The sequence below is a fragment of the Lycium ferocissimum genome, chromosome 7, assembly GCF_029784015.1.
Source record: "Lycium ferocissimum isolate CSIRO_LF1 chromosome 7, AGI_CSIRO_Lferr_CH_V1, whole genome shotgun sequence".
NCBI classification, from domain to species: Eukaryota; Viridiplantae; Streptophyta; class Magnoliopsida; order Solanales; family Solanaceae; genus Lycium; species Lycium ferocissimum.
This window is the reverse complement of record NC_081348.1, coordinates 18,269,406-18,293,382: the sequence shown is the minus strand read 5'-3', so window position 1 is coordinate 18,293,382 and position 23,977 is coordinate 18,269,406. Positions and strand designations below refer to the sequence as shown.

At 37.9% G+C, this 23,977-nt stretch overlaps 3 protein-coding genes and 1 pseudogene across 3 annotated transcripts; all 4 read left to right on the top strand.

Annotated features, from left to right (window-relative positions):
* The first annotated feature begins 203 nt into the window (after window positions 1-203).
* On the top strand, window positions 204-3,113 carry LOC132063610 (pentatricopeptide repeat-containing protein At3g49170, chloroplastic-like). The gene has a single exon (XM_059456242.1). It carries the CDS (start codon window positions 230-232, stop codon window positions 2,744-2,746), a length of 2,517 nt encoding a protein of 838 aa, XP_059312225.1. The 5' UTR covers window positions 204-229; the 3' UTR covers window positions 2,747-3,113.
* An 838-nt stretch (window positions 3,114-3,951) lies between these two features.
* On the top strand, window positions 3,952-5,439 carry LOC132061997 (extensin-2-like). Its single transcript, XM_059454658.1, has one exon. It carries the CDS (start codon window positions 3,952-3,954, stop codon window positions 5,155-5,157), a length of 1,206 nt encoding a protein of 401 aa, XP_059310641.1. The 3' UTR covers window positions 5,158-5,439.
* Window positions 5,440-8,118: 2,679 nt separating this feature from the next.
* On the top strand, window positions 8,119-10,549 carry LOC132061996 (extensin-1-like; annotated as a pseudogene).
* Window positions 10,550-18,683: 8,134 nt separating this feature from the next.
* On the top strand, window positions 18,684-19,221 carry LOC132061995 (uncharacterized). Its single transcript, XM_059454657.1, has 2 exons — window positions 18,684-18,963; window positions 19,037-19,221. Exons 1-2 carry the CDS (start codon window positions 18,684-18,686, stop codon window positions 19,219-19,221), a joined length of 465 nt encoding a protein of 154 aa, XP_059310640.1.
* The last annotated feature ends 4,756 nt before the right edge of the window (window positions 19,222-23,977 follow it).

The following is a 23,977-nucleotide window of genomic DNA, read 5'->3' as shown; positions in this document are numbered from 1 at the left end:
CATCTCAATTGAAAAAGCAAATAACATTTCAAGAAACTTTTAAAACCTGTGATCTAAAACAAATCATTAAAATTTATATGGTTACAAATCACTTCATTAAAGATAAATATTACTACTAAATAGAGAAAGACATGATTCTTTTTAGTAAAAGGAAATCAATAAATTGAGATGGAGGGAGTACATATATAAGCGATAATATGGGAACGATAGAAGAAAGCCGTTATAGATAATGATAACACTCTCTTCTCCAAAATCCAAAAAACTCACATCCCTTAAAAGAAATCCCGATTTCGAAGCTCTAAAGGATCGTTTAATTCGACACGCCAATGTCGGAAATCTTAAGCAAGCAATCTCAACCCTTGATCACATTTCCCAAATGGGTTTTACCCCTGATCTCACTTCCTATACTGTTCTCCTCAAATCTTGCATCAGAACTCGAAATTTCCAATTTGGGAAACTTCTACACTCTAAAGTCAACGAATCGCCACTCGAACCGGACACCATTGTTCTTAACTCGTTGATAAGTTTGTATGCTAAAATGGGTAGTTGGGAAACTGCTAAAAAGATATTTGAGGGTATGGGTGAGAAAAGGGATTTGGTTTCTTGGAGTGCAATGATTTCTTGTTTTGCACATTGTGGTATGGAGTTAGAAGCTGTTTTTACTTTCTTTGATATGGTTGAGTTTGGAGAATACCCGAATCAGTTTTGTTTTTCTGCGGTGATTCAAGCGTGTTGTAGTGGTGATTTTGGGTGGATTGGGTTGGTGATTTATGGGTTTGTGATTAAAACTGGGTATTTTGAGAGTGATATTTGTGTTGGGTGTGCACTGATTGATTTGTTTGCGAAAGGGTTTAGTGATTTGAGGTCAGCTAAGAAGGTATTTGATAGAATGCCTGAGAGAAATCTTGTTACATGGACTTTGATGATTACAAGGTTTTCGCAGCTTGGTGGTGGAAGGGGTGCTGTTGGATTGTTTTTGGAAATGGTTTCTGAAGGATTTGTTCCTGATAGGTTTACGTTTAGTGGTGTTTTATCGGCTTGTGCTGAGCCGGGCTTGTCTTTGCTTGGGAGGCAGTTGCATGGTTGGGTGATTAAGTCTAGGTTGTCTTCAGATGTTTGTGTTGGGTGTAGTTTGGTGGACATGTATGCGAAAAGTACGATGGATGCATCTATGGATGATTCAAGAAAGGTTTTTGATCGGATGGGTGATCATAATGTCATGTCTTGGACTGCTATTATAACAGGATACGTGCAAAGCGGATGCTATGATATGGAAGCTGTTAAGTTGTACTGTAGGATGATAGACGGTCCAGTTAAACCAAACCATTTTACATTTTCTGGTCTTTTAAAGGCATGTGGAAATCTTTCGAATCCTGCTATAGGCGAACAGATTTATAATCATGCAGTGAAATTAGGTCTTGCATCTGTGAACTGTGTAGCCAATGCTGTAATTAGCATGTATGCCAGGTCTGGTAGGATGGAAGAAGCCCGGAAAGCTTTTGAACTTCTGTTTGAGAAGCATTTGGTTTCTTATAACATAACAGTTGATGGATATTCAAAGAATTTGGATTCTGCACAAGCTTTTGAACTTTTCAGCCAGATAGACTCTGAAGTTGGGGTTGATGCTTTTACGTTTGCTAGTTTGTTAAGTGGAGCTGCAAGTGTAGGTGCAGTTGGAAAGGGAGAGCAGATCCATGCTCGGCTCTTAAAAGCAGGGATCCAGTCCAACCAATCTGTCTCCAATGCTTTAATATCTATGTATTCCAGATGCGGTAATATAGAGGCTGCTTTTCAAGTTTTTGAAGGAATGGAAGATAGAAGTGTAATATCTTGGACCTCAATTATAACAGGTTTTGCAAAACATGGATTTGCCCACAGAGCTGTAGAATTGTTCAATCAAATGCTTGGGGCTGGTATAAAACCAAACGAAGTCACCTACATTGCTGTTTTATCAGCTTGTAGCCATGTTGGTTTAGTTGACGAGGGATGGAAGTATTTTGACTCAATGTCCAAAGATCACGGGATAACTCCTAGAATGGAACATTATGCATGCATGGTTGATTTGTTAGGCCGATCAGGCTCTCTTGAAAAGGCTGTTCAGTTTATCAAATCACTGCCCTTGAATGTTGATGCTCTTGTTTGGCGCACCTTGCTCGGGGCTTGCCGGGTGCATGGTAATTTACAACTGGGGAACTACGCTGCAGAAATGATTCTTGAACAGGAGCCAAACGATCCAGCAGCACATGTCTTACTATCTAACTTGTATGCTTCGAGGGGTCAATGGGAGGAGGTAGCAAAGATCAGAAAAGACATGAAAGAGAAGAGATTGGTGAAGGAAGCTGGATGTAGTTGGATAGAAGCTGAAAATAGTGTTCACAAGTTTTATGTAGGCGACACAAAGCATCCCAAAGCAAAGGAGATATATGAAAAGTTAGATACGGTAGCACTTAAAATAAAGGAGATTGGCTATGTTCCTAACACTGACTTAGTGCTTCACGAGGTGGACGATGAGCAAAAGGAGCAATATCTTTTCCAGCACAGTGAGAAAATTGCTGTGGCCTTTGGTCTTATTAGCACATCCAAACAAAAGCCCATCAGAATATTCAAAAATCTTAGAGTATGTGGAGATTGCCATAACGCTATGAAGTTTATATCAGTAGCGGAGGGAAGAGAGATAATTATTAGAGATTCTAATCGTTTTCACCATATTAAAGATGGACTCTGTTCCTGCAACGACTATTGGTGAAAATGTTATTGTCAACTATGGTCTTATTGGCAAGTCCAGACCAAAGTAGCAAACATGTCTAGAAGAATACTACAGATCATTCTGGTATGTTGCACGGGCTAGTGCTATAAAGCATGTATCTGTAATCATGTAGAGAAGTACAGAACGAAACCATATGATTTGCACATTAATTTTTCTGTTGTATTTTTATACCCCAGCTTGTATTATGTAATGAGAAAAACTAATTATTGGGAATTTCAGCATCTAGGAAATTGCAGGATGATCATAGGGAGCACCATTGAGAAGTTCTGTAAATAACACTGTCTACTTCATGTACCATAAGTTTGTCTGATGAATGTGATTTTTCAGCTAGATGTTTAGCATTGCACTATGCTCTACTTCTTTTGTCTGTTTTTTAACTAGTTGAGTGAGAGAGAGGAGTTACTGCCTCATTTGTTAATTTTAAACACATCTGACCAAAAAATGTGAAAATTTTATACAAGTCAGAAGCGAAAAAGATCAGGCTTGTTGGTTACCCAAATAAATTCTGCAATCAAAGTCACTCAAACCTTACCAATTCACAGTAAAATAAGTCAGTATCTATTTAGGTTGGGAGTTTTGTTCGTCTTTTTTTTTTTTTAATCTCCTAAGATCTCTTTTGTTCAAAGTGACATATTATCTAACTAAGTTTCTTTGGTATTAATCCAGAAAAAAATGATCTGAAACTGAACCAAATTGACAATATGCATAGCATCAGAACATTTATTACATTAACGTTTTGTAAAAATTTCCAAATTTCTGTGTTTTCTAGGCTTTGTTTGTATAGGAGCCCATTGCTGATAGCCGTTGCATTTTTGATCTTCTTTTGCTTTTCTTTGGAGATAGGAGCAATGTCAAACTCTAGATCATAAGTCAACTTACAGAAAATGCCCCCATTTCTTTGTTCCGTTTATTGTTAAGAAACACTCAATCTTTAACTACTTTGTGGTATCCTCTTTGTTTCTATTTTTAGTATTATTATTTGTCACCAGATAATGCCTCTCACTTTAGTACTGATCAGGTCTTTATTTGGACCTTGCTCTCAGCTTAGTGGCCAACTAGCTATTATATTAATCTCCAGTAGGATGTCACATTGCTGTATAAAAACCAGAGCTCTCTAATCAACTATGCAACCCAAGTCTTAGTTCTATCTTTTCCTTCTCTAAGTATAGTGTTTCCAAATCAAAATGAAAAGCTTAGGGAAGTTGGGCAAATGGCCCTTTCTAACAGCTGCTTTGGCAATTTGCTTATTAGCCAGCACTGTTGTTGCTGATTACTCTTATGGTTATACTTCTCCCTCACCTTCTCACAACTCTAAGAAGTACTACAAATCACCATCTCCATCCAAGTATCATGTGCCTACTCCTTATTACAAGAAACCTTCTCCCTCACACTACTATTACAAATCACCAGCTCCTTCAAAGAATGCCTATTACAAGTCGCCATCTCCAGCAAAGTATTACAAGTCGCCTGCTCCTTCAAAGCACTACTATAAGTCGCCCATTGTAACAAAGTATTACAAGTCACCCGTTCCTTCAAAGCATTACTACAAGTCTCCATCTCCTTCAAAGCACTACTATAAGTCACTGGTCGCAACAAAGTATTACAAGCTGCCTACTCCTTCAGAGCATTATTACAAGTCACCTGCTCCTTCAAAGCATTATTACAAGTCCCCTATTCCTTCAAAGAACTACTACAAGTCCCCATCGCCAGTAAAGTACTACAAGTCCCCATCAGCATCAAAGTACTACAAGTACCCATCACCGACAAAGTATAACAAATTCCCATCTCCCGCAAAGTACTACAAGTCCCCATCCCCAGCAAAGTACTACAAGTCGCCTACTCCATCAGCACATTACTACAAATCACCATCCCCAACAAAATATTACAAATCACCCGCTCCATCTAAATATTACAAATCGCCTCCACCAACAAAATATTACAAGTCACCAGTTTACTACAAGTCTCCACCACCACCTACTTATTATGAGAAATCACCTTCGTATTACAAGTCACCTCCTCCTCCACCAAAATACTATGAGCAATCACCTAAGTACTACAAGTCACCTCCACCCCCACCAAAATACTATGAGCAATCACCATCATCTTATACATCTCCACCACCTCCACCAAAATACTATGAGCAATCACCAACTTATTACAAGTCCCCACCTCCACCATACTACCAAGAATCTACACCTTCCTATAAATCTCCTCCACCTCCTCCAAAGACCTATGAACAATCACCATCATACTACTCACCTCCTCCACCACCGTACGTCAAGCAAAAACCCACCTATGCCTCACCGCCACCACCTGAGAAGTACGAGCAATCTGCTACCTATGCTTCACCTCCACCCCCATCAGCATCTCCCCCACCAACCTACTACTAATATTCAAATCCATTCTCTTCAATCACTTTCCACCATCTCAATGACTTATTGACCTGCTTGTCATCCTCCCTTCAAGTATTTCCATTTCCTTTGCCAATACATGTATGTTCTCCAAAATGACCGGCTTTGCGTGACGTGTGTTCTTTTGTTTTAATAATTCGGAATATCTATCATTGGAGATTTAAGTAAGATCTTTGAGATCTCCATCAGTTTGGCTCATTGTATCAGGATTCTTTTCTGGTGTAATTTATCAAGAATTCTATTTTGCTCAATACTATCTTCTCTTTGTCTAATATTGTATGTTCTAATCAGCTGAATTCTTTTATTGGTCTATAAGTACCTCTCCTGGACATATTTCTGAGAGGCCATCTCAGTGTATCTTCTCAATTATGGCTTATGACCTATCTAATAAACAAATTTAACAAGAAAAAAAAAAAGATGAGGGAAGGTGAAAGATATGGTCATGGATCGATGCATCAACGACATTTCTTCTTTGACTTACTGGCAGCTGCTGTATTTTGGATTGTAATTGTACTTATCAGCTTTTAAGAAATAAATTATACTAGCATAAAATAAACAGAACAACAAAAAAATTTGGAGAATTTCAATTTAGGCTTATGCATCTTTTTTTCCTATTATTTTTCTTAAAAAGAATTATCAGTGGGAGATAAATCAAAAGATATAATGTATTAATGTTATTGATCTTATTGTGAGTTTAGATGATATTGGACATCTGCAACCAAAACAATATAGATGCATGCAAGCAGGGTCATTATTAATATTTTAAGGATAAAATGGAGAAGAAATAAGCATGTGCTGCACCTTTTTTTACCAACATTTATTGGGATGGAGCTCCTCTCCATTTCCACTCTCTCTATTTTCCCCAAGTTTCTATTTGGATGAAAGACACATGTCATAGTTAATAATTAATGATTGAGATCTGATTGCCTAAATCAAGGTCCTAACCATAGTTAGAATAGCAAATATCTTCTTTATTTACTCTAAACAGATTTGACAATCCCAAAATTCTAGCTAAAACATTATCTCGCCTATAAATTAATCCTAAAATTTTCTTACTTTCCTATTTATTACGTGTCATATAAATGACTTATAAATTTTCTTTTCTTGAATTAAAATTAAAGCACGAAGTATACAAAAAAAAATAATAATATGGGAACACATCCAGATGGACGGTGGGGGGGGATGGGGGGGGGAATTAAGAAGAACTGCACAAAAAAATAAAAATAAAAAAAATTAAGAGCACGTAATAAATAGGAAAAGAAAAAAAATTAGGATTAATTTATAAGTGAGATAATGTTTTAGTTAGAATTTTGGGATTGTCATTTTTTTTAGAATAAACAAAGAAAATATTTGTTATTCTAACTATAGTTTGGACCTTGATTTGGTCAATTAGATCTCAACCATTAATTATTAACTATGACATGTGTCTTTCATCCAAATAGAAACTTGGGGAAAATGGAGAGACTGGAAATGGAGAGGAGCCCCATCCCGTTTATTCTACCCGCTCTTCATTTATACAACTATAACAAAACTTTTCGTACAGATTACAACATGACTTGAGATTGTTTTGACCAACAACGTATAATTCTTCTGAATCTCATATAAGAAGTTAATCAGGATTGTTAAAGGTTCATCTGAAGAAATTATATCACTCATATATTTGCAAATCACTGATCATTCTAGTATGTGTCGATGGGCATAGTGCTCTAAAACATGTATCTGTAATCATGTAGAGACGTACAGAACGAAACCATATAATTGGCCCATTCATTTTTCTGTTGTTTTTGTACCAGCATGTATTTTGTAATGAGAAAAATCAAATTTTGGAAATTTCAGCAACTAGAGAATTGGAGGATGATCATAGGGAGCACCATTGAAGAAGTTATGTAAAGAACACCGTCTACTTCATGTACCATATGCTGTCTGATGACTGATTTTTCAGGAAGATGTTTGGCGTTGCCCTATGCGGCTATGCTCTACTTCTCATGCACCATATGTTACTGCCTCATTCGTTAATTTTAAACAAATCTGAGCGAGAAATGTGAAAATTTTCTACAAGTCAGAATCGGAAAAAAATCAAGCTTGTTGGTTACCCAAATAAGTTCTGCTCAAAGTCACTCAAACCTTATCAGATAACAGTAAAATAAGTCAGTATCTATTTTGGCTCAAGTTTTTCCTGCATTTTTAAACTACTGAGATCTCTTGTACTCAAAGTGGCACATTATCCAACTAGGTTTCTTGGTATTAATAATTAAAAAAAAAAAAAATTTGGTCTGAAACCAAACCAGACTGACAATATGTATCACATTTCTTAATTTTTTAACTCAGAACATTTATAACATAAACATATTGTTTAAAGTTTATATTGTTTAAAGTTTTGAAATTTCTGTGTTTTCAGGTATTTATAACATAAACATATTGTTTAAAGTTTTGAAATTTCTGTGTTTTCAGGTGGCTTTGAGTTGATAATAGGCTTTGTTTGTAAAGGAGGGAGGAACCCATTGCTGATAGCCGTTGCATTTTTGTTATTCTTTTGCTTTTCTTTGGAGATAGGGATAATGTCAAACTCTAGATCATAAGTCAACTTACTGATTCTGGCATTGAGAAACAAAGAAAATGCCCCCATTTCTTTGTTCTGTTTATTGTCAAGAAATAGTCAATCTTTAACTACTTATGGAATATATCCTCTTTGTTTTTAGTTTTAATAATTTTATTTCAATTATCATTTGTTAACCAGATAATGCCTCCCACTTAGTGTACTGATCAGGTCTTTATTAGGACCTTGCTCTCAGCTTAGTGGGCAAGTGGGCAACTACGAAGCTATTACATTAATGTTGAGAAGGGTGTCACTTTGCTCAATAAAAACCAGAGCTCCCTAATCAACTATGCAACACAAGTCTTAGTTCTATCTTTCCCTTCTCTAAGTGTTACCAAATCCAAATGAAAAGCTTAGGGAAGTTGGGCCAATGGCCATTACTAACAGCTGCTTTGGCAATTTTCTTAGTAGCTAGCACTGTTGTTGCTGATTACTCTTATGAGTATAATTCTCCCTCACCTTCTCACAGCTCTAAGAATTACTACAAATCACCATCTCCGTCTAAGTATCATGTGCCCACTCCTTATTACAAGAAACCTTCTCCATCACACTACTATTACAAATCACCAGCTCCTTCAAAGCATGCCCATTACAAGTCGCCATCACCAGCAAAATATTACAAGTCGCCTGCTCCTTCAAAGCATTACTACAGGTCACCAGTTGTAACGAAGTATCATAAGTCGCACGTTCCTTCAAAACATTACTACAAATCGCCTGTTCCTTTAAAGTATTACTACAAGTCGCCGTCTCCTTCAAAGCACTACTACAAGTCACCGGTTGCAACAAAGTATTACAAGTCACCTACTCCCTCAAAGCATTACTATAAGTCACCAATTGCAACTAAGCGTTACAAGTCACCTTCTCCCTCAAAGCATTATTACAAGTCCCCTGCTCCTTCAAAGAAATACTACAAGTCTCCATTGCCAACAAAGTACTACAAGTCACCATCCCCAATAAAATATTACAAATCCCCCGCTCCATCTAAATACTACAAGTCGCCTTCGCCAACAAAATATTACAAATCACCCGCTCTATCTAAATACTACAAGTCGCCTACACCAACAAAATATTACAAATCACCGGCTCCATCTAAATACTACAAGTCGCCTACACCAACAAAATATTACAAGTCACCCACTCCATCTAAGTACTACAAGTCGCCTTCACCAACAAAATATTACAAATCACCCGCTCCGTCTAAATACTACAAGTCGCCAGTTTACTACAAGTCTCCACCACCACCTTACTATAAGAAATCACAATCGTACTACAAGTCACCTCCACCCCCTCCAAAATATTATGTGAAATCACCTTCATACTACAAGTCACCACCACCTCCACCAAAATACTACGAGCAATCACCATCTTCTTACAAATCTCCTCCACCTCCTCCAAAATACTACGAGCAGTCACCTTCTTATTACAAGTCATCTCCACCTCCACCAAAATACTATGAGCTATCACCATCTTCTTACAAATCTCCACCACCACCACCACCCAAATACTACGATAAGTCTCCACCTCCACCATACTACCAAGCATCTACACCATCCTATAAATCTCCTCCACCTCCTCCAAAATCCTATGAGCAATCACCTGTAACCTACAAATCACCACCTCCTCCAAAGACCTATGAACAATCACCATCATACCACTCATCTCCACCACCACCGTACTATAAGCAAACACCTACCTATGCCTCACCTCCATCACCTGAGAAGTATGAGCAGTCTACCACCTATGATTCACCTCCACCCCCGTCAACATTTCCTCCACCACCTGCAAAGTATGAGCAATCTGCCACCTATGCTTCACCTCCACCCCCGTGAGCATCTCCTCCACCACCTGCAAAGTACGAGCAATCTTCCACCTATGCTTCACCTCCACCCCCGTCAGCATCTCCTCCACCGCCTTCAAAGTACGAGCAATCTGCCACCTATGCTTCACCTCCACCCCGGTCAGCATCTCCTCCACCGCCTACAAAGTATGAGCAATATGCCATCTATGCTTCACCTCCACCCCCGTCTGCATCTCCTCCACCACCTTCAAAATATGAGCAATCTTCCACATATGCTTCACCTCCACCGCCGTTAGCATCTCCTCCACCATCTGCAAAGTATGAGCAATCTGCCACTTATGCTTCACCTCCACGCCCGTCACCATCTCCTCCACCACCTACAAAGTATGAGCAATCTGCCACCAATGCTTCACCTCCAACCCCGTCACCATCTCCTCCACCACCTACAAAGTATGAGCAATCTGCCACCAATGCTTCACCTCCAACCCCGTCACCATCTCCCCCACCAACCTACTATTAATATCCAAATCCTTCTCTTCAATCATTTCCCTCCATCTCCACAACTTATTAACTCCTTTTTATCCTAATTTGGAGTATTTCCATTACCTTTGCCAAAATTTTATGTATGCTTCCCAAAATGATCGGCTTTGATTGCTGTGTTTTCTTTTGTTTTAATAATTCTTAATAGTTATCTTTGGAGATTTAAGTAAGATCCTTGAGATTCCATCAGTTTGGCTTATTGTATCAAGATTCTTTTTGGGTGTAATTTATCAAGAATTCTACTTTGCTCGATACTATATTCTCTTTGTCTAATATTGTTCGTTCCAATCAGCTTAATACTTTTATTGGTCTATAAAAACACCTCCTAGACATATTTCTGAGAGGCCATCTCACTATCTCAGAGTATTCTATCTAGAGAATTTTAATCTCATCAATTATGGTTTATAACATATCTACTACAAAACTTTAAGAGAAAATAGCCAAATGAGCCCCTAACGTTTGGCCCAAATCCCAACTGAACACTCAACCTTTGCGGGGGTCCTATTACCCCCCGGACTAATTTAAAATAGAATATTTACCCCCTTAAAAAGTCACACCCACATATGTGTTTGCTGGTGAAGCGCACGCGCTTGACACCTGCAAATTTCAATTAATTTTTTTTTTTGGATCTATTATTCTGTTTTTTAATTTCTTTTTCTTTTTCTTTCCTTCATCTTCCTCAATTAAAAATCTCTTTCTTCTCCAACACCCCCAAAGCCATGGGTGAGAACCTTTCCTCCATTAACATTACACACACACATTCAATTTCATCTTCAATCATACAGTCTTTTTTCAAAATTCAACCTGTGTTCATACAACTCTATTCGGGTTCAAGAAATTTTTCAATTTTCAAGCCAAGCTTTGACGCTTTCTTTAATGGCTTCCCATGGTAATTTAACCTCAATGGCTTCCTATGGTGATTTAATGGCTTTCCACCAATTTTGACCTCCAGGAGTTCTCCAAGTTTACAAACAATAACAAGAGTGGAGATTTTTTATTTCAAAATTCAAACAGTGAAACTTTTTTTTTTTTTTTTGGGTTTTTAGATTTTTCCAATTTTTTTTTTTTTAAATTTGATTTGGGAAATCTGGAAAGAAAATCCCCAATCAAGGGGAAAAGCTTGAGTCTTGGAAACTCTTTTCATACTCATTTATAAAATTTGGATTCTTTTTTACTGAACATTTTGGTAGAAGGAATTGTTGAGGGTTCGTGAAGATGGGGGCTGGTGCTGCCGTTGTGATGGTGGGGGGGGGTGTTGTACTTCGCCGGAGTTGGGGTCCTTTGTTGGTCAGGGAAAAAATAAGATGAGAGAGGCTCCTCACCAGAGCAGTTTGGGGTGAAGCTTGCCGGAGTTATGAGTTCGCGGTGGTGATGGAGAAAAGGAGGGAGAGATAGAAGAGGAGGAGAAAAGGGGCAGCGGCGGTGAATTTGGATGGTTTTGCCGGAGCTCCGTGGTGGAGGGTCAGCGGCGGCGGCGGCTATGAAAATTTGGAGGAGGAGAATGTTTTAGTGAAAAAGAAAATAAAAAAGAAAGGGAAAGATTTAAAAAATTCAAAAAGTTAATATTAAACAAAATATACTTAAAAAAATAAAAATTTAATAATTTATTTTTGCCTCTCACGCTCTTTGATAGGGTGAAATACACTTTCTTTGCCACTTCAGCATTTAGGGAGTAATATATTCTATTTTAAATTAGTCCGGGGGGGGGGGGTAATAGGATCCCCGCAAAGATTGAGTGTTCAGTTGAAAGTTCGGCCAAACATTAGGGGCTCATTTGGCTATTTTCTCAAACTTTAACAAGAAAGAAAAAAAAGAATGAGTAAAGGTGCAAGCTATGGTCATGGATCGATGCACCAACGAAATATCTTCTTTGACTTACTGGCTACTGCTGTATTTTGGATTGTATTTGTACTTATCAGCTTTTGAGAAATAATTTTTTTAAAATAAACAGAAAAATAAAGAAATAACAAGAACTTTAATTTAGGTGTATGCATTTTTTTTCTGAAAAGAATTATCAGTGGGAAATAAATCAAAAGATATTATATCGTTGATCTTGTTGAGTGTAAATGATATTGGACATCTGCAACCAAAACAATAGATGCATGCAAGCAGGGTCATCATCGATATATTCAGATGAAAATGGAGAAGAAATAAGCATGCACTGCACTTCTTTTTTACAAAACACATTTATTCTAGAGTACTTTATGTAGGGAACGAGGAACACCATGGAATGGATTGTCCAGACACTTCGCGAAGCATCTAAGACCCGAGGAAACTTTGTGAGAAGATGGAAGAAGATAGATAATTTTTCCGACACTTTTTGCTCCAGGAATTATAACAGCCTATGGCCGATATATCGCATTATAAGCATCAGAGGAAAGAAAAGATCGTTGCTTATTATTCCGTAAGTGGCTTTTAATGCGGGTTGGACTTTTTGGTTGACAAGGTTAGTAGATTTTTAGCGATCGAGAGACGCCGAATCACTGCTCGTAGAGCCAAGATTGGCATAAAAGGATCTTCCATATACAGATGCTCTCAGAAACATTAAATGGTCTAATCAAGTAGTTATTCGATGGCAAGTCATTAATGAAAGAAAAACCCATCCATATTAAAGAGGCCCCGTACTCCCGTAATGAAGTCCTCAATAAATGTCTAGTTGGTACTTTCCCTATGAACTCATTGGAGATTCCCACACTTTCGGCAAGTTAGGCGTTGGACCAGCTCTCTGTGGAAGCAAGCTCATGGATTGAACATATATGAGATGGGAGATGGAAAATTTCTCTTTGAATTTTCTTTTAGAACCACTGCTGAACAGATCATAAAGGGGGAATGGTGTTGGAAGAAATCACCGGTCAACTTTCAATGGTGGACACCATTGTCAGGAGCTGTTGACCACGATAAGTTGCCCAACTCGGTCTGGGCCAAACTAGTTGGTTTACCACTTCAATTTTGGTCTCAAAATGTCTTCAAGGCCATCGGAGACTACTGTGGGGGTTGGATTGAGACGGAGAAGAGACACAACTCTGTAATCATTTGAAATGGGCTAGAATCAAAATTAGAGGAAAGAGGAAAGAGATTCCCAGAGAAGTAACCTTCGAGCAAGGGGGCATCCTCTTCACCATCCAAATTTGGGTTGAAATTCCGGCAAGTTTTTCCATCAGAGAAGGTAAAGGAGTACAAGGCTTTGTCCAAATAGAGATATCTAAAACCTTGACAAAGGGTACATGTGCGATATGATGGGAAAAAGGGGATTTGCTTTGATTAAGTGGGCACGTCACGTGGGCCCCAAGAGACAAGCCTGTTCAAGTGGAAATTTCAAATTCAAACTGGGACCTGAAAATTAATAGGGAAAAGGTCCATATTATGTTGGGCCCAAATCAATTTAATTGTTTGGGCCTAAAGGAGACGATGAAGTAGAAACTTTCCCTCAGCCTTTAAGTGAGGCAAAGACGCGAGGCTCCACTTACCGAAAAGAACCTTTTAGAAGTTATGAATGCCTCACTTCTCTCAGAATTGAAAGACACTGCTTCTAAATTCTTGGAAAGCTTTTCAATTTGGGAGTCTGCCAATACGACGTGCAAGGAAGTCACCCCATCATCTCATCCCTCTTCTTCTTTTCTGAATCACCAGAAAGAATACAAGGAACCCCAAGAAACTGGAAAAAAAAAGGATGTTGATGCAATGACAATTATCGAGGATGAGACGGACCAAGTAATTTCAGCAGAACAAGATGGCACAAATTTGAAAATTATGCAAGTTCACGAAGCGGAACCAGTGAGCATGCAGTCTCTGGAACATTCTGAGGCTGAAACTAGGGCCTCTAATTGGGTGAAGTCCAATATTTTGGAGTTAAGCAAAATATATGGGGCTGCTTTCGAAGGGTGTCAGGAAGAGGCACTAGCACTATTGATTAAACTCGACAAAAGGAAACAAATCCTGGAAAAGGAAGGAACACCAAGCAAAATCAAAACACCTAGGAACAAGGGGACTAGTAGAAATGAATTGAAGAATTTGCAATCAGAGCTCAATAAAGAGGTGGTAGGGGGGTGAGAAACAGGGGGAAGAATTTAAGTTTGACTCATCAATGAAAGTCAAACTTTTATCTTGAAATGTTAGGGGACTTAACAAGCTACCAAAAAGAAATCTTGTTAAGAGCTTGATCTTGAACTGGAAAGTACGTCTATTGTTTTCGGGAGACCAAAATTGAAAAAGAGGTGGATCTTATTGCCAAACAACTATGGGCATGTAGATGGATGAAGTGTGGAATTCTTGAAGCTCAAGGCAGCAGTGGTGGTATTATGATCCTTTGGGATAGTAGAGTGTGGACTAGTGTATTAGTTGAAAAGGGTTCCTACTCAATCACTTACAGCTTTGCTTTTGTTCATCATTCTTTCAATTGGTGTCTTACAGGGGTCTATGCTCCTCACACCAGAATGGCTAAGGCAGAATGCTAGGAGGAAATTTCAGCAATCAGAGGGTTATGGGATGGCCCTTGGGTCACTTGCGGGGATTTTAACACAAGCAGACTCATGGTTGAACGAAGGTTCTGTCACAGAATCACCAATGTGATGACTGATTTCTCAAGTGGATAGAGGACATGGAACTTCATGATCCTCCTTTGAACAGAGGAAAATATACTTGGTTCGGTGGGGCTAAATCACAACAATCTTTGCCTGAATTGATAGGTTCCTTTTTTCTAAGGAATGAGAGGAGGCCTTCAGGGATATAAGGCAAAGACTATTGCCCAGAATCGAATACGATCACACTCCAATCTCTCTCGAGTGCGGTATCTGGGAACGCAAAGGTTCTTACTTTAAGTTTGAAAATTGGTGGCTTGGGGTTAATGGTTTCAAAGAACTCGTTTCAAAATGGTGGACTGAATTTGAGGTCCATGGCTATCCAGATTTCAAACTTAGCAGCAAGCTAAAGATCTTTGAAGTACAAGCTTAAAGAATGGAGCAAGCAAAACTTTGGGGATCTAGTCAATAAGAAGAACAGCCTATTGAATGAACTAGCCGATCTAGACCATATTCAGGATAATAGGGAGCTTAATGAAGAGGAAAAGATGATTAGAGCAATTGTTATGGCTGAATTGGAAGATGTCACACCCCGACCTTACTAGGGTGTGATGGGCACCCGACTCTCCTCAGAGTCGAGCGAACCCTTAAACGTTCGCGTTATTAAGACCTGTCATTTCAAAAATTTTAAGAAACATGAAACTTTTCAAAATAAAGATCAACGTCTTTATACAAGTTATGAAAACCTTCAGCCAATCACATAAATTTGCCAACTGACAACATCTGAAAATACACACTCTTTTAACATCTATAACCGATTCGCGTTCCTCGACACCCAATCCACAGGACACTGTCTGCAAAGTCTCTAGAATATACAATTACATGACATGAGTACTTGACTCGGCAACACTCCAACCGAAATGGAGCTCGCAATCCCGCGGGAACAACTTCTAGCAAAGTCTTTTTCTTCATCTGGGTGTACCTGCGTGGCATGAAACGCAGCCCCCGAAGAAAGGGGGTCAGTACGGAGTATGTACTGAGTATGTAAAGCGATAACAAATAATAACCATAGCTTAATTTAGAGGAGAAGAAACCACAATCAAGCTCATTACCTGCAGCCCTCGCTGGAGGAAACATAATTATACACACGGGGTCCTAGAACAAACCTTAAGTAAATAATACGAGTGAACCCACGTTCCTCGAGCATACACGATATAAGTACAGAGTACACCAGTTCTAGAATCCACAGTCTAACTATAGTACCACAACAGTCCTCCGCCCGGACAGCCGCTTCCGGCCTAATAATAATAATAATAATAATACTAATAATGATAACAACTATGATAATAATCCCTTCGGGTGTGCCGGTCCCGACATACGTCTATCCGGCCCTTCGGGCATGCCGGTCCCGAAATAAAATGATGGCCCCTTCGGGCATGTCGGCCCAACATACGTCTATCCCGGCCCCTTCGGACATGCTGGCCCCGACATATATTCCTAGCCCCCGGGCATGCCACTCGTGACATACGGCTAATGGCCCCTTCGGGCATGCCACTCATGACATAATACTAATCCTAGCCCTTCGGGCATAATAATAATAGTAATAATAATAATAAAATTGCACACCCCCTTCGGAGTGGTTTTGGAAAATCTGAATAATAAGATATCGCACTCCCTTCGGAGTGGTTTTGAAAAGTTTAAATAATAAAATCTCACACCCCCAGCGGAGTGGTTTTAGAAAAATCAATTTTGTATTTCCTTGTACAAAACTAATTCTTTAAAAATCATCAGTGAACCACAAACGCGTTTCCGAAGCCATTTTTTTTGGAAAATCGAAGTAATAATTATATTAGGAACATTACCACACCACCACATACATTGTAGAACATAGTGAGGTAGCTAACAACTGGTCCTTGGTAATCGGGTCCTACTCATGCAAGTTCTAGATGTTTAGGGAGTTCTTCCATCATTTCACACAGTTTCTAATTCAATTCTACTGAATGAATAGTAGTTAATTTCAATCTCGAATTTCTAGGAAAGGAATTGCCCCCGAGGCACATATTCAAGCCTACTACGTCTAAGACATGCCAAAGAAAGAAAGTGAAGCCTTACATACCTTTCGGACGTCTTATGCTCGTACAATCTCGAATCCCGTTTCGCCCAGAATTTTCAAATGGTCATGTTTACCAATTGTCGATAGTAGACTTTTGCTTTCACATCTTCCATCCTTCACTTGTCTACAAAAATTTGGGCAGCATCTCCTCTGTAATTACTCCGTCCCGAGAATATGGCTCGGCCCAGAATGTCAACAACAACAACCCAGCAACACAAACAATCCTTATGAACACAATATAGCATTACTAGTCTTCCTCCAAATTCATCAACAACTACCAAAGTTCACATTTAAATTCTTATTTTCACAATCATACGAAATTCATATAAAAATCACATAAATTCCCCACGACAACTTAACAATGAATTTCCATGCTAACTCGAACCATTTCCCTTCCCACTTGAGGCACACGGCCACAACACACATGCACACACCACACGGCCTACTATTCAACATCCATATTTTCATGGTTTGCATTCATTTCCACACTTCACAACACACACAACAATCAAATTACACTAAATAGAATTTATTCCTCATGCCTACTCCAACAACACAACTCACGGCCACAGCTTGCACATACAACCCTTTATGATTTTCATCCAATCCCATATACTACAACATGCACACATCACCTATAACACATGTAAAATAAGATGGAACCTTACCTACTTCTCCGCCCTTCATCTTCTCGGCTAGCTTCCTCTTTGCAAGATAGAATGGTTTTCTTCTCCCAACAACTATTCCACGTCGACGAGGACCTTCTAATTAGTAGGAAAGTATGAAGAAAACAATTTTCAAGATCATCTCTAGGGGGCTGATTCGGCCAGCCCCTCTTTAGCCGTCCTCTTCCTCTTTTTTTTTTCCATCTCTCTCTTGAATTCTCTAGAGCAAAAATGATGAAAATGGTCTTCCTTGGCAAGACTAAGTCATACTTATATATGCAAGGGGCACATGGCCATGCACATGGCCAAGCACATGGCCGGCCATGTGCTCCCCTTTTTTTTTTTTTTCTCTTTTCTTTTCCCTCCAAATCATTCTTCAAATTTCTAGAAATTTCCTTAGGTAATAAAAGATGAATTTTGCTCCCTTAATCATCTAATTCCATACATATGTATATGTTTCAAGCCTCCATGTGGCCATGGCCCACCTCACTCTCCTTTCATGAAATTTTTAATTTTTTTCCATAATGCATTCTTAGTCCCAAATCTTTCCTTAATGCTTCCTTCCAATAAAATCATAAACCATTTGTCGTAAAACAAAGCCAAAAGATAACCTTGTCCATAACTTTTCGCAACCGACTTAAAATATTCCGACGTGCGAAATGCGAGATGTAACAGAAGATCTAGCCAAAAATGAAGAAGCAAGTTGGAGACAAAAATCCAGGGTCTTATGGTTAAAACAAGGTGATAGAAATACTAGATTCTTCCAAAGAATGGCAACATCACACAAAAGATACAACACAATTGAAAGATTAATAGTTGGAGGTCAAGAAGTGGTACTTGAGGCTGATATCAAGGAAGTTATGGTTGATTATTATGAGAAGCTGTATTCGAAACCGAATCATGGAGGCCTTCTCTGAATTATGTTAGCTGTCCCAAGATAACTGAGGAGGAAAGTTAATGGTTGCAAAGACCTTTTTCTGAAGAAGAAGTGCTAAATACCATCAATTTATGTGCAATCGACAAGGCTCCGGGCCCCGACGACTTTACAATGGGTTTCTTTAAAGAATGTTGGGATATTCTAAAGGAAGACCTAATGCAAACCATTCTTAATTTTCATCACAATGAATTCTTTGAGAGATCCTTCAATGCTACTTTTATTGCATTGATACCAAAGAAGAATGGGGCAGAAGAACTTAAAGATTTCAGACCTATAAGCCTTATCGGAGGAGTTTACAAGATCATCTCTAAAATCATCACATAAAGACTGAAGACAGTCATGGGGAAGTTGATTGATCAACACCAAATGGCCTTCTTAAAAGGGAGACAGATTATGGATGCAGCCTTACTAGCTAATGAGCTAGTGGACTCCAGATTCAAAAAAGGAAGGCCGGGAATTCTATGTAAATTGGATATCGAAAAAGCTTTTGACCATGTAAATTGGGGCTATCTGCTGAAGATCCTGGAAGACATGGGCTTTGGGCACAAGTGGATAAACTGGATCAAATTTTGCATCTCTAGTGTTAGATTTTCTATTATGATAAATGGTTGTCCAGCAGGTTTTTTTTCAATCTCAAAGGGGTCTCAGACAGGGTGACCCATTGTCACCTTTCTTATTTTTGATTGCTATAGAAGGTCTTAATCACATGGTTAGGACAGCTAAATCTAATGGTTGGATTAGGGGCTTCGACTCTCAGTCTACCATTAGCAATCACCTGGAGATCACTCATTTACTATATGCTGACGATTCACTAGTTTTTTGTGATGCTGAAATGGAGCGGAATCAGGACATCTCGCAGCAATCCGACCATTTTTGAAGCCCTGTCTGGTCTTCATGTCAACTGGAGCAAAAGTTCACTCTATCCAATTAATCAAGTTGATGATCTTTAGAATCTAGCATGGAACCTAGGCTGTCAAGTGGGCTTCCTCCACACTAAGTACCTAGGGATGCCTCTAGGTGCCAAAAACAAATCTAAAGAAATCTGGGATGAAGTTTTGGAGAGATGTAAAAAGAAGTTGGCAAGGTGGAAAACCCAATACCTCTCTTTGGGTGGCAGAGTTACACTCATTAATTCTGTCTTGGATGCCCTCCCTACATACATGATGGCTCTCTTCCCACTCCTCGAGGAGTAGAGAAAAAGATTGACAACCGAGACGAGACTTTCTTTGGCAAGGTAATAAAGCGATGATGAAAGGAGATGCAAGAACCTGGTCAAATGGGACTCAATCATTTTGAACAAGAAGGAGAGTGGGCTGGGCATTAAGAACTTGGGGTTGCACAACAAAAGTTTATTGCACAACAAAAGTTTATTGCAGAAATGGCTATGGAGATTCAATTCAGAGGACAATGCTTTATGGAAAAGATTCATTTCCCAGAAATATGGGATGCTAGATCAATGGATTACTAAAGAAGTTAATGGCCCTTATGGTACTAGTGTATGGAAATCTATTAGGTTCCACCGGAATGAATTTTGGGCTAATGTAAATATCATAGTTGGCGATGGCAGAAAAACTACTTTTTGGGCGGATCGTTGGATTGGCCATAACAACCTTCAATCGACTTTCCCCGACTTATACTCTATAAGCCTCCAAGCTCAAGCACAAATCAGTCAAGTTTGGAGCCTCAAGGATGGGATCTTATTTTCAGAAGAGCTCTCAATGATTGGGAAATTGAAAGCTTAATCAATATGCTCCAGCTCCTAGCCTCTTTTGGAGGAACTTCGGTACTATCGACAGTGACTAAGATGGAAATTGAACAACAAAGGAACTTTCTCTGTTAAGTACATTTCTCCGGAACCTCAACCATAGTACCACCCGAGGGAGATTTGGCCCTGGAAGCTCATTTGGAAAGTAAAAATCCCTTTCAAGGTCTCTTGTTTTGTTTGGTTGGTTGCGAGGAGGGCATGCACGACCCACGAGAAACTACAAAGAAGAGGTTTTGCATTTGTTCAAGATGTTTCTTATGTGGCCAAGATGGTGAAACCAACAAGCACCTTTTCTTACATTGCAAGACAACTACAAATCTGTGGAACATGTTCTTTTGTATCCTTGGTATCAATTGGACTATGCCTAATACTACCGTTGAGCTTCTCGGATCTTTGGAAGAGTGTAGGGAAGAGAAGTGGAGAAGAAGATTGATGGCAGATCATCCCAGCTTGTGTTTGGTGGACAATATGGAAGGAAAGGAACGCTAGAATTTTTTAGGGCACTAGTAGCTCTATCCAGAAAATTAGGATGAATTGTCTAAATCTCTTCTATTTTTGGTGTAAAGAAAATTTGTGGGGAGAGATAGGAGACCTGGTAGATTTAATAGGACAAGTGTAAGCTTTTGTTGGGTGCTCCTTATACTTTTGTTGTAAAGATTACAATTAGGCTTCAGTTGAAGCTGAATTTTACTGTAAATACAAGTCGTTACCGATATCAAAAAAACAAAACACATTTATTCTAACCGCTCTTCACTTATACAACTATTCTTACAAAAACTTTTCAAACAGATTATAACATGACTTGAGATTGTTTTGACCAACAACATATAATTTTTTTTTTTTGTATCAATCCTGATGAATCTCATATAAAAAGTTAATTCAGAATTTTAACGGTATTCATCTAAAAAAAATCATCTAAAAAAAAAAGAATTTTAAAGGTAATTTTGTTATATGCTTCATAAAAAGAGCAATAACTAACCTAGTGGACAAAACTTAGATGTTGCAATGAATCCAGTCCTTGGCTTGGCATTGTGATTGTTATCTTTTTGGCTGGAACCTGAAGCAACTGCTAGGACCTTATAAAGTTATGCGGAAGTAAAACAAATTAGCTTGTTCTGCAATTCTCGGACTGGGAACTTTGTAAACAGTTATCCTAATCAAATGAAAATTCCATGAGTTTGGCTGAGAATACAAAAGGAGATCAAAGATTTCAGAGGACATTGGATACATATTATAATTTGTGTTTTATATGTTACAAATGAATAGTGGAAAAGACTCATAGTATCGAACTGGTAAATGTGAGCACCTGTTTACACTAATTAAGTAAATACAACTTATTATGGTTAAGTGTAAGTCAATACAACTTATCATGGTAAATGTGAGCCCCTGTTTACTCCCTTGTGACATGGCCGGCTGAACCATAAAGCAACTCAAACAAGTGCTTTAGGCCCCAAAATTTTGGGGGCCCCAATTTTTTTTAATAAAAATATATAGTTTTTTTTAATATCGTCATAATTTAAATTTGGTACTTCCTGACATGATTAGTTCTTGTGTGAATGTTATATAAATTTTTGGAGTGATACAATGTATATATTCACTGTTTTTTTTCTTCTTCTAATAAGCAGTAGAAGGTTTTAAAAGATAGTGTACTCAACCTAATTTTTAAATTATTGTCACAAACACATTGGAAAAGTCATATCGAAAGTATAAAAGCAATAATATTTCAAGCTCCACAAATAAAAAATGCTTTATTGTTATTAGTAGAAGTTAGTGATAATCCAAAAACTAAAAGTGAAGCTACTTATTTCACAACATATATATGAGTTTGATAATTTTGAGTTTTTATTGGGTATGACTATTTGGCATGATATTTCATTAACTTTGATGTGTAAAAACATAATGGCCACTGATATTGATTGTTTAGACTTATTTTTCGACGGATAAAGTGTTAAGAGAAGTAGTACAAGTAGAGATTATACTCTACTTGATATACTCAATCAGATAAAAATCTTGATTCTTTTTCAAATATGTACCTATATAGCTTATTGAATAATGTTAACAAATCCTATGACAGTTGTCTCAACAGAAAGAAATTTTCAAAATTAAAATTGATAATTTCTTACCTGAGATTAACAATGTCTCAAGAGACATATTTAAATGGATTAATTAAGTTATCAATTGAAAAAGAACTATAAGCTAGAAAAGTAGATTTTAAATAAAAGTTATAATGATTATATTTATTTAAAAAATTATATAAGGCCTCGTATAAAAGTTTACTTTAGGTCTCCGATCTTATTGAGCTACCCTTCATTTTTCTATCTTCATGATTGATAAATACTACTACCCGTGTCTTTTTCCCTTCTCTGCATGTTCACTTATCCTCACAAGTTGTCTTGCTATGAAATTCTTTTTGTTACGCTAAACTTCCATTCCAAAGAAAAAAAAGTTAAAGGCACCCGTTAATTTTGGAGTTGTTTTCTACTGTCAAAACCAAACGGCTACACTCTATTAAAAATATCTCATTATTTAATATGTGGCTTCACGTGATTGGCCTTATTTTAGATTCCCTCTCCTACACTCAACAGCACCACCCAACTCCCTTTGGCCCACTTTTCCTCTCTCTACCACTTTAGAAGAGGGTGTTTGAATTGACTTTTTTTTTTTAAACTATTTTTTTTATATAAGGGAAAGGGGAAGGGGAAATGGGAGGGAATTATAATGTTGGGATTCGAACCCTCACTAACAAGATAAAAGTTTAGGTAGCCAACCAACTAAGCTATTAGATCCCTATTTTGAATTGACTTATTTTAAGTGTTTATTGGCTTTTAGACTTTTTTTTTTATGGTGTTTCGAAAAGATAAAAAGTCCAGCACTTATTTTTAGGCCAAAAAAATACTATAAAAATAAGTTAAAAATTGATATTCCAACTTATGACTTTTAGCTTTTAGCTTTTAGCTTTTAGCATATAAGCTACCTTCACCCTCTTCCAAGAAACAGCCTCATGTCTGCTCACTCAAGAAATAATAACACCACCACCAGTTTCCCAGGGAACTAAAAATAATAATATTGCTGTCAATAACCCAATGTTCTTGTTCGTTCTTATTTTTTGGGGGTTCTCTTTTTAATCTTTTCTTAATTAGGACATTAGGGGCTCAATCTTGGAATGAATTTACATGTTCATAGCTTTTTACTTTGTATTATTATCACTTGGGGCGGGGGGGATGGGGGGGTGAGGTGTGGTATAGGAGGGTGAGGTGTGGTATAGGAGAAAAAAAGGTTATTTTCATTGTTTTATTCTGATTTTGGATTTTGGATACGCACATGAAAAGCAAATGCAGTGTACATAGTTGCTTAATCAAATAAATCTTCTGTTGAATTAATTGTCTATATGTGAATGTGGTAGTCATTTTCTTTTTGTTCTGCTCTTTCGTAATTAGTTGAACTAAAAAAGTTAAGGTTTAAAATGATCGGCAAGATCCAGGAAGAAGAAAAGTAGAAGAAGACTTAAAGTCTTAATCAAATCATCTTCTGTTGAAATAATTGTCTCAGAGACTGTAGAATATAACCAGACGTATCAGATCCTTTTCATCCGGAGCTATCAATATCATCGACTCTCTCTTTCATGGCCAATCAATTATCTTAGCTCAAGCAATAATTAGTTCATGAATGGTACAAGATGATTCTTTTTTGAACTACACGAACGGGTTATGGTAAAAATTTGTTGTACAGAATCAGTAATAAGTGGCATTCACTTTATATAACATTTTTATGACCCTTTATCTTTTCTTTTATGCACCATTAAGTATATCAATCAAGAATGACCATTGAGATACAATTTGCATTGAAAAATGAATATGGTTCATATCAT

Coding starts and splice junctions, on each gene's coding strand:
- LOC132061997 (XM_059454658.1), top strand. CDS start 3,952: ATGAAAAGCTTAGGGAAGTTGGGCAAATGGCCCTTTCTAACAGCTGCT.
- LOC132061995 (XM_059454657.1), top strand. CDS start 18,684: ATGGGGAAGTTGATTGATCAACACCAAATGGCCTTCTTAAAAGGGAGA. Junction 18,964..19,036: donor GATAAATGGTTGTCCAGCAG/GTTTTTTTTCAA, acceptor TGATTGCTATAG/AAGGTCTTAATCACATGGTT.
- LOC132063610 (XM_059456242.1), top strand. CDS start 230: ATGATAACACTCTCTTCTCCAAAATCCAAAAAACTCACATCCCTTAAA.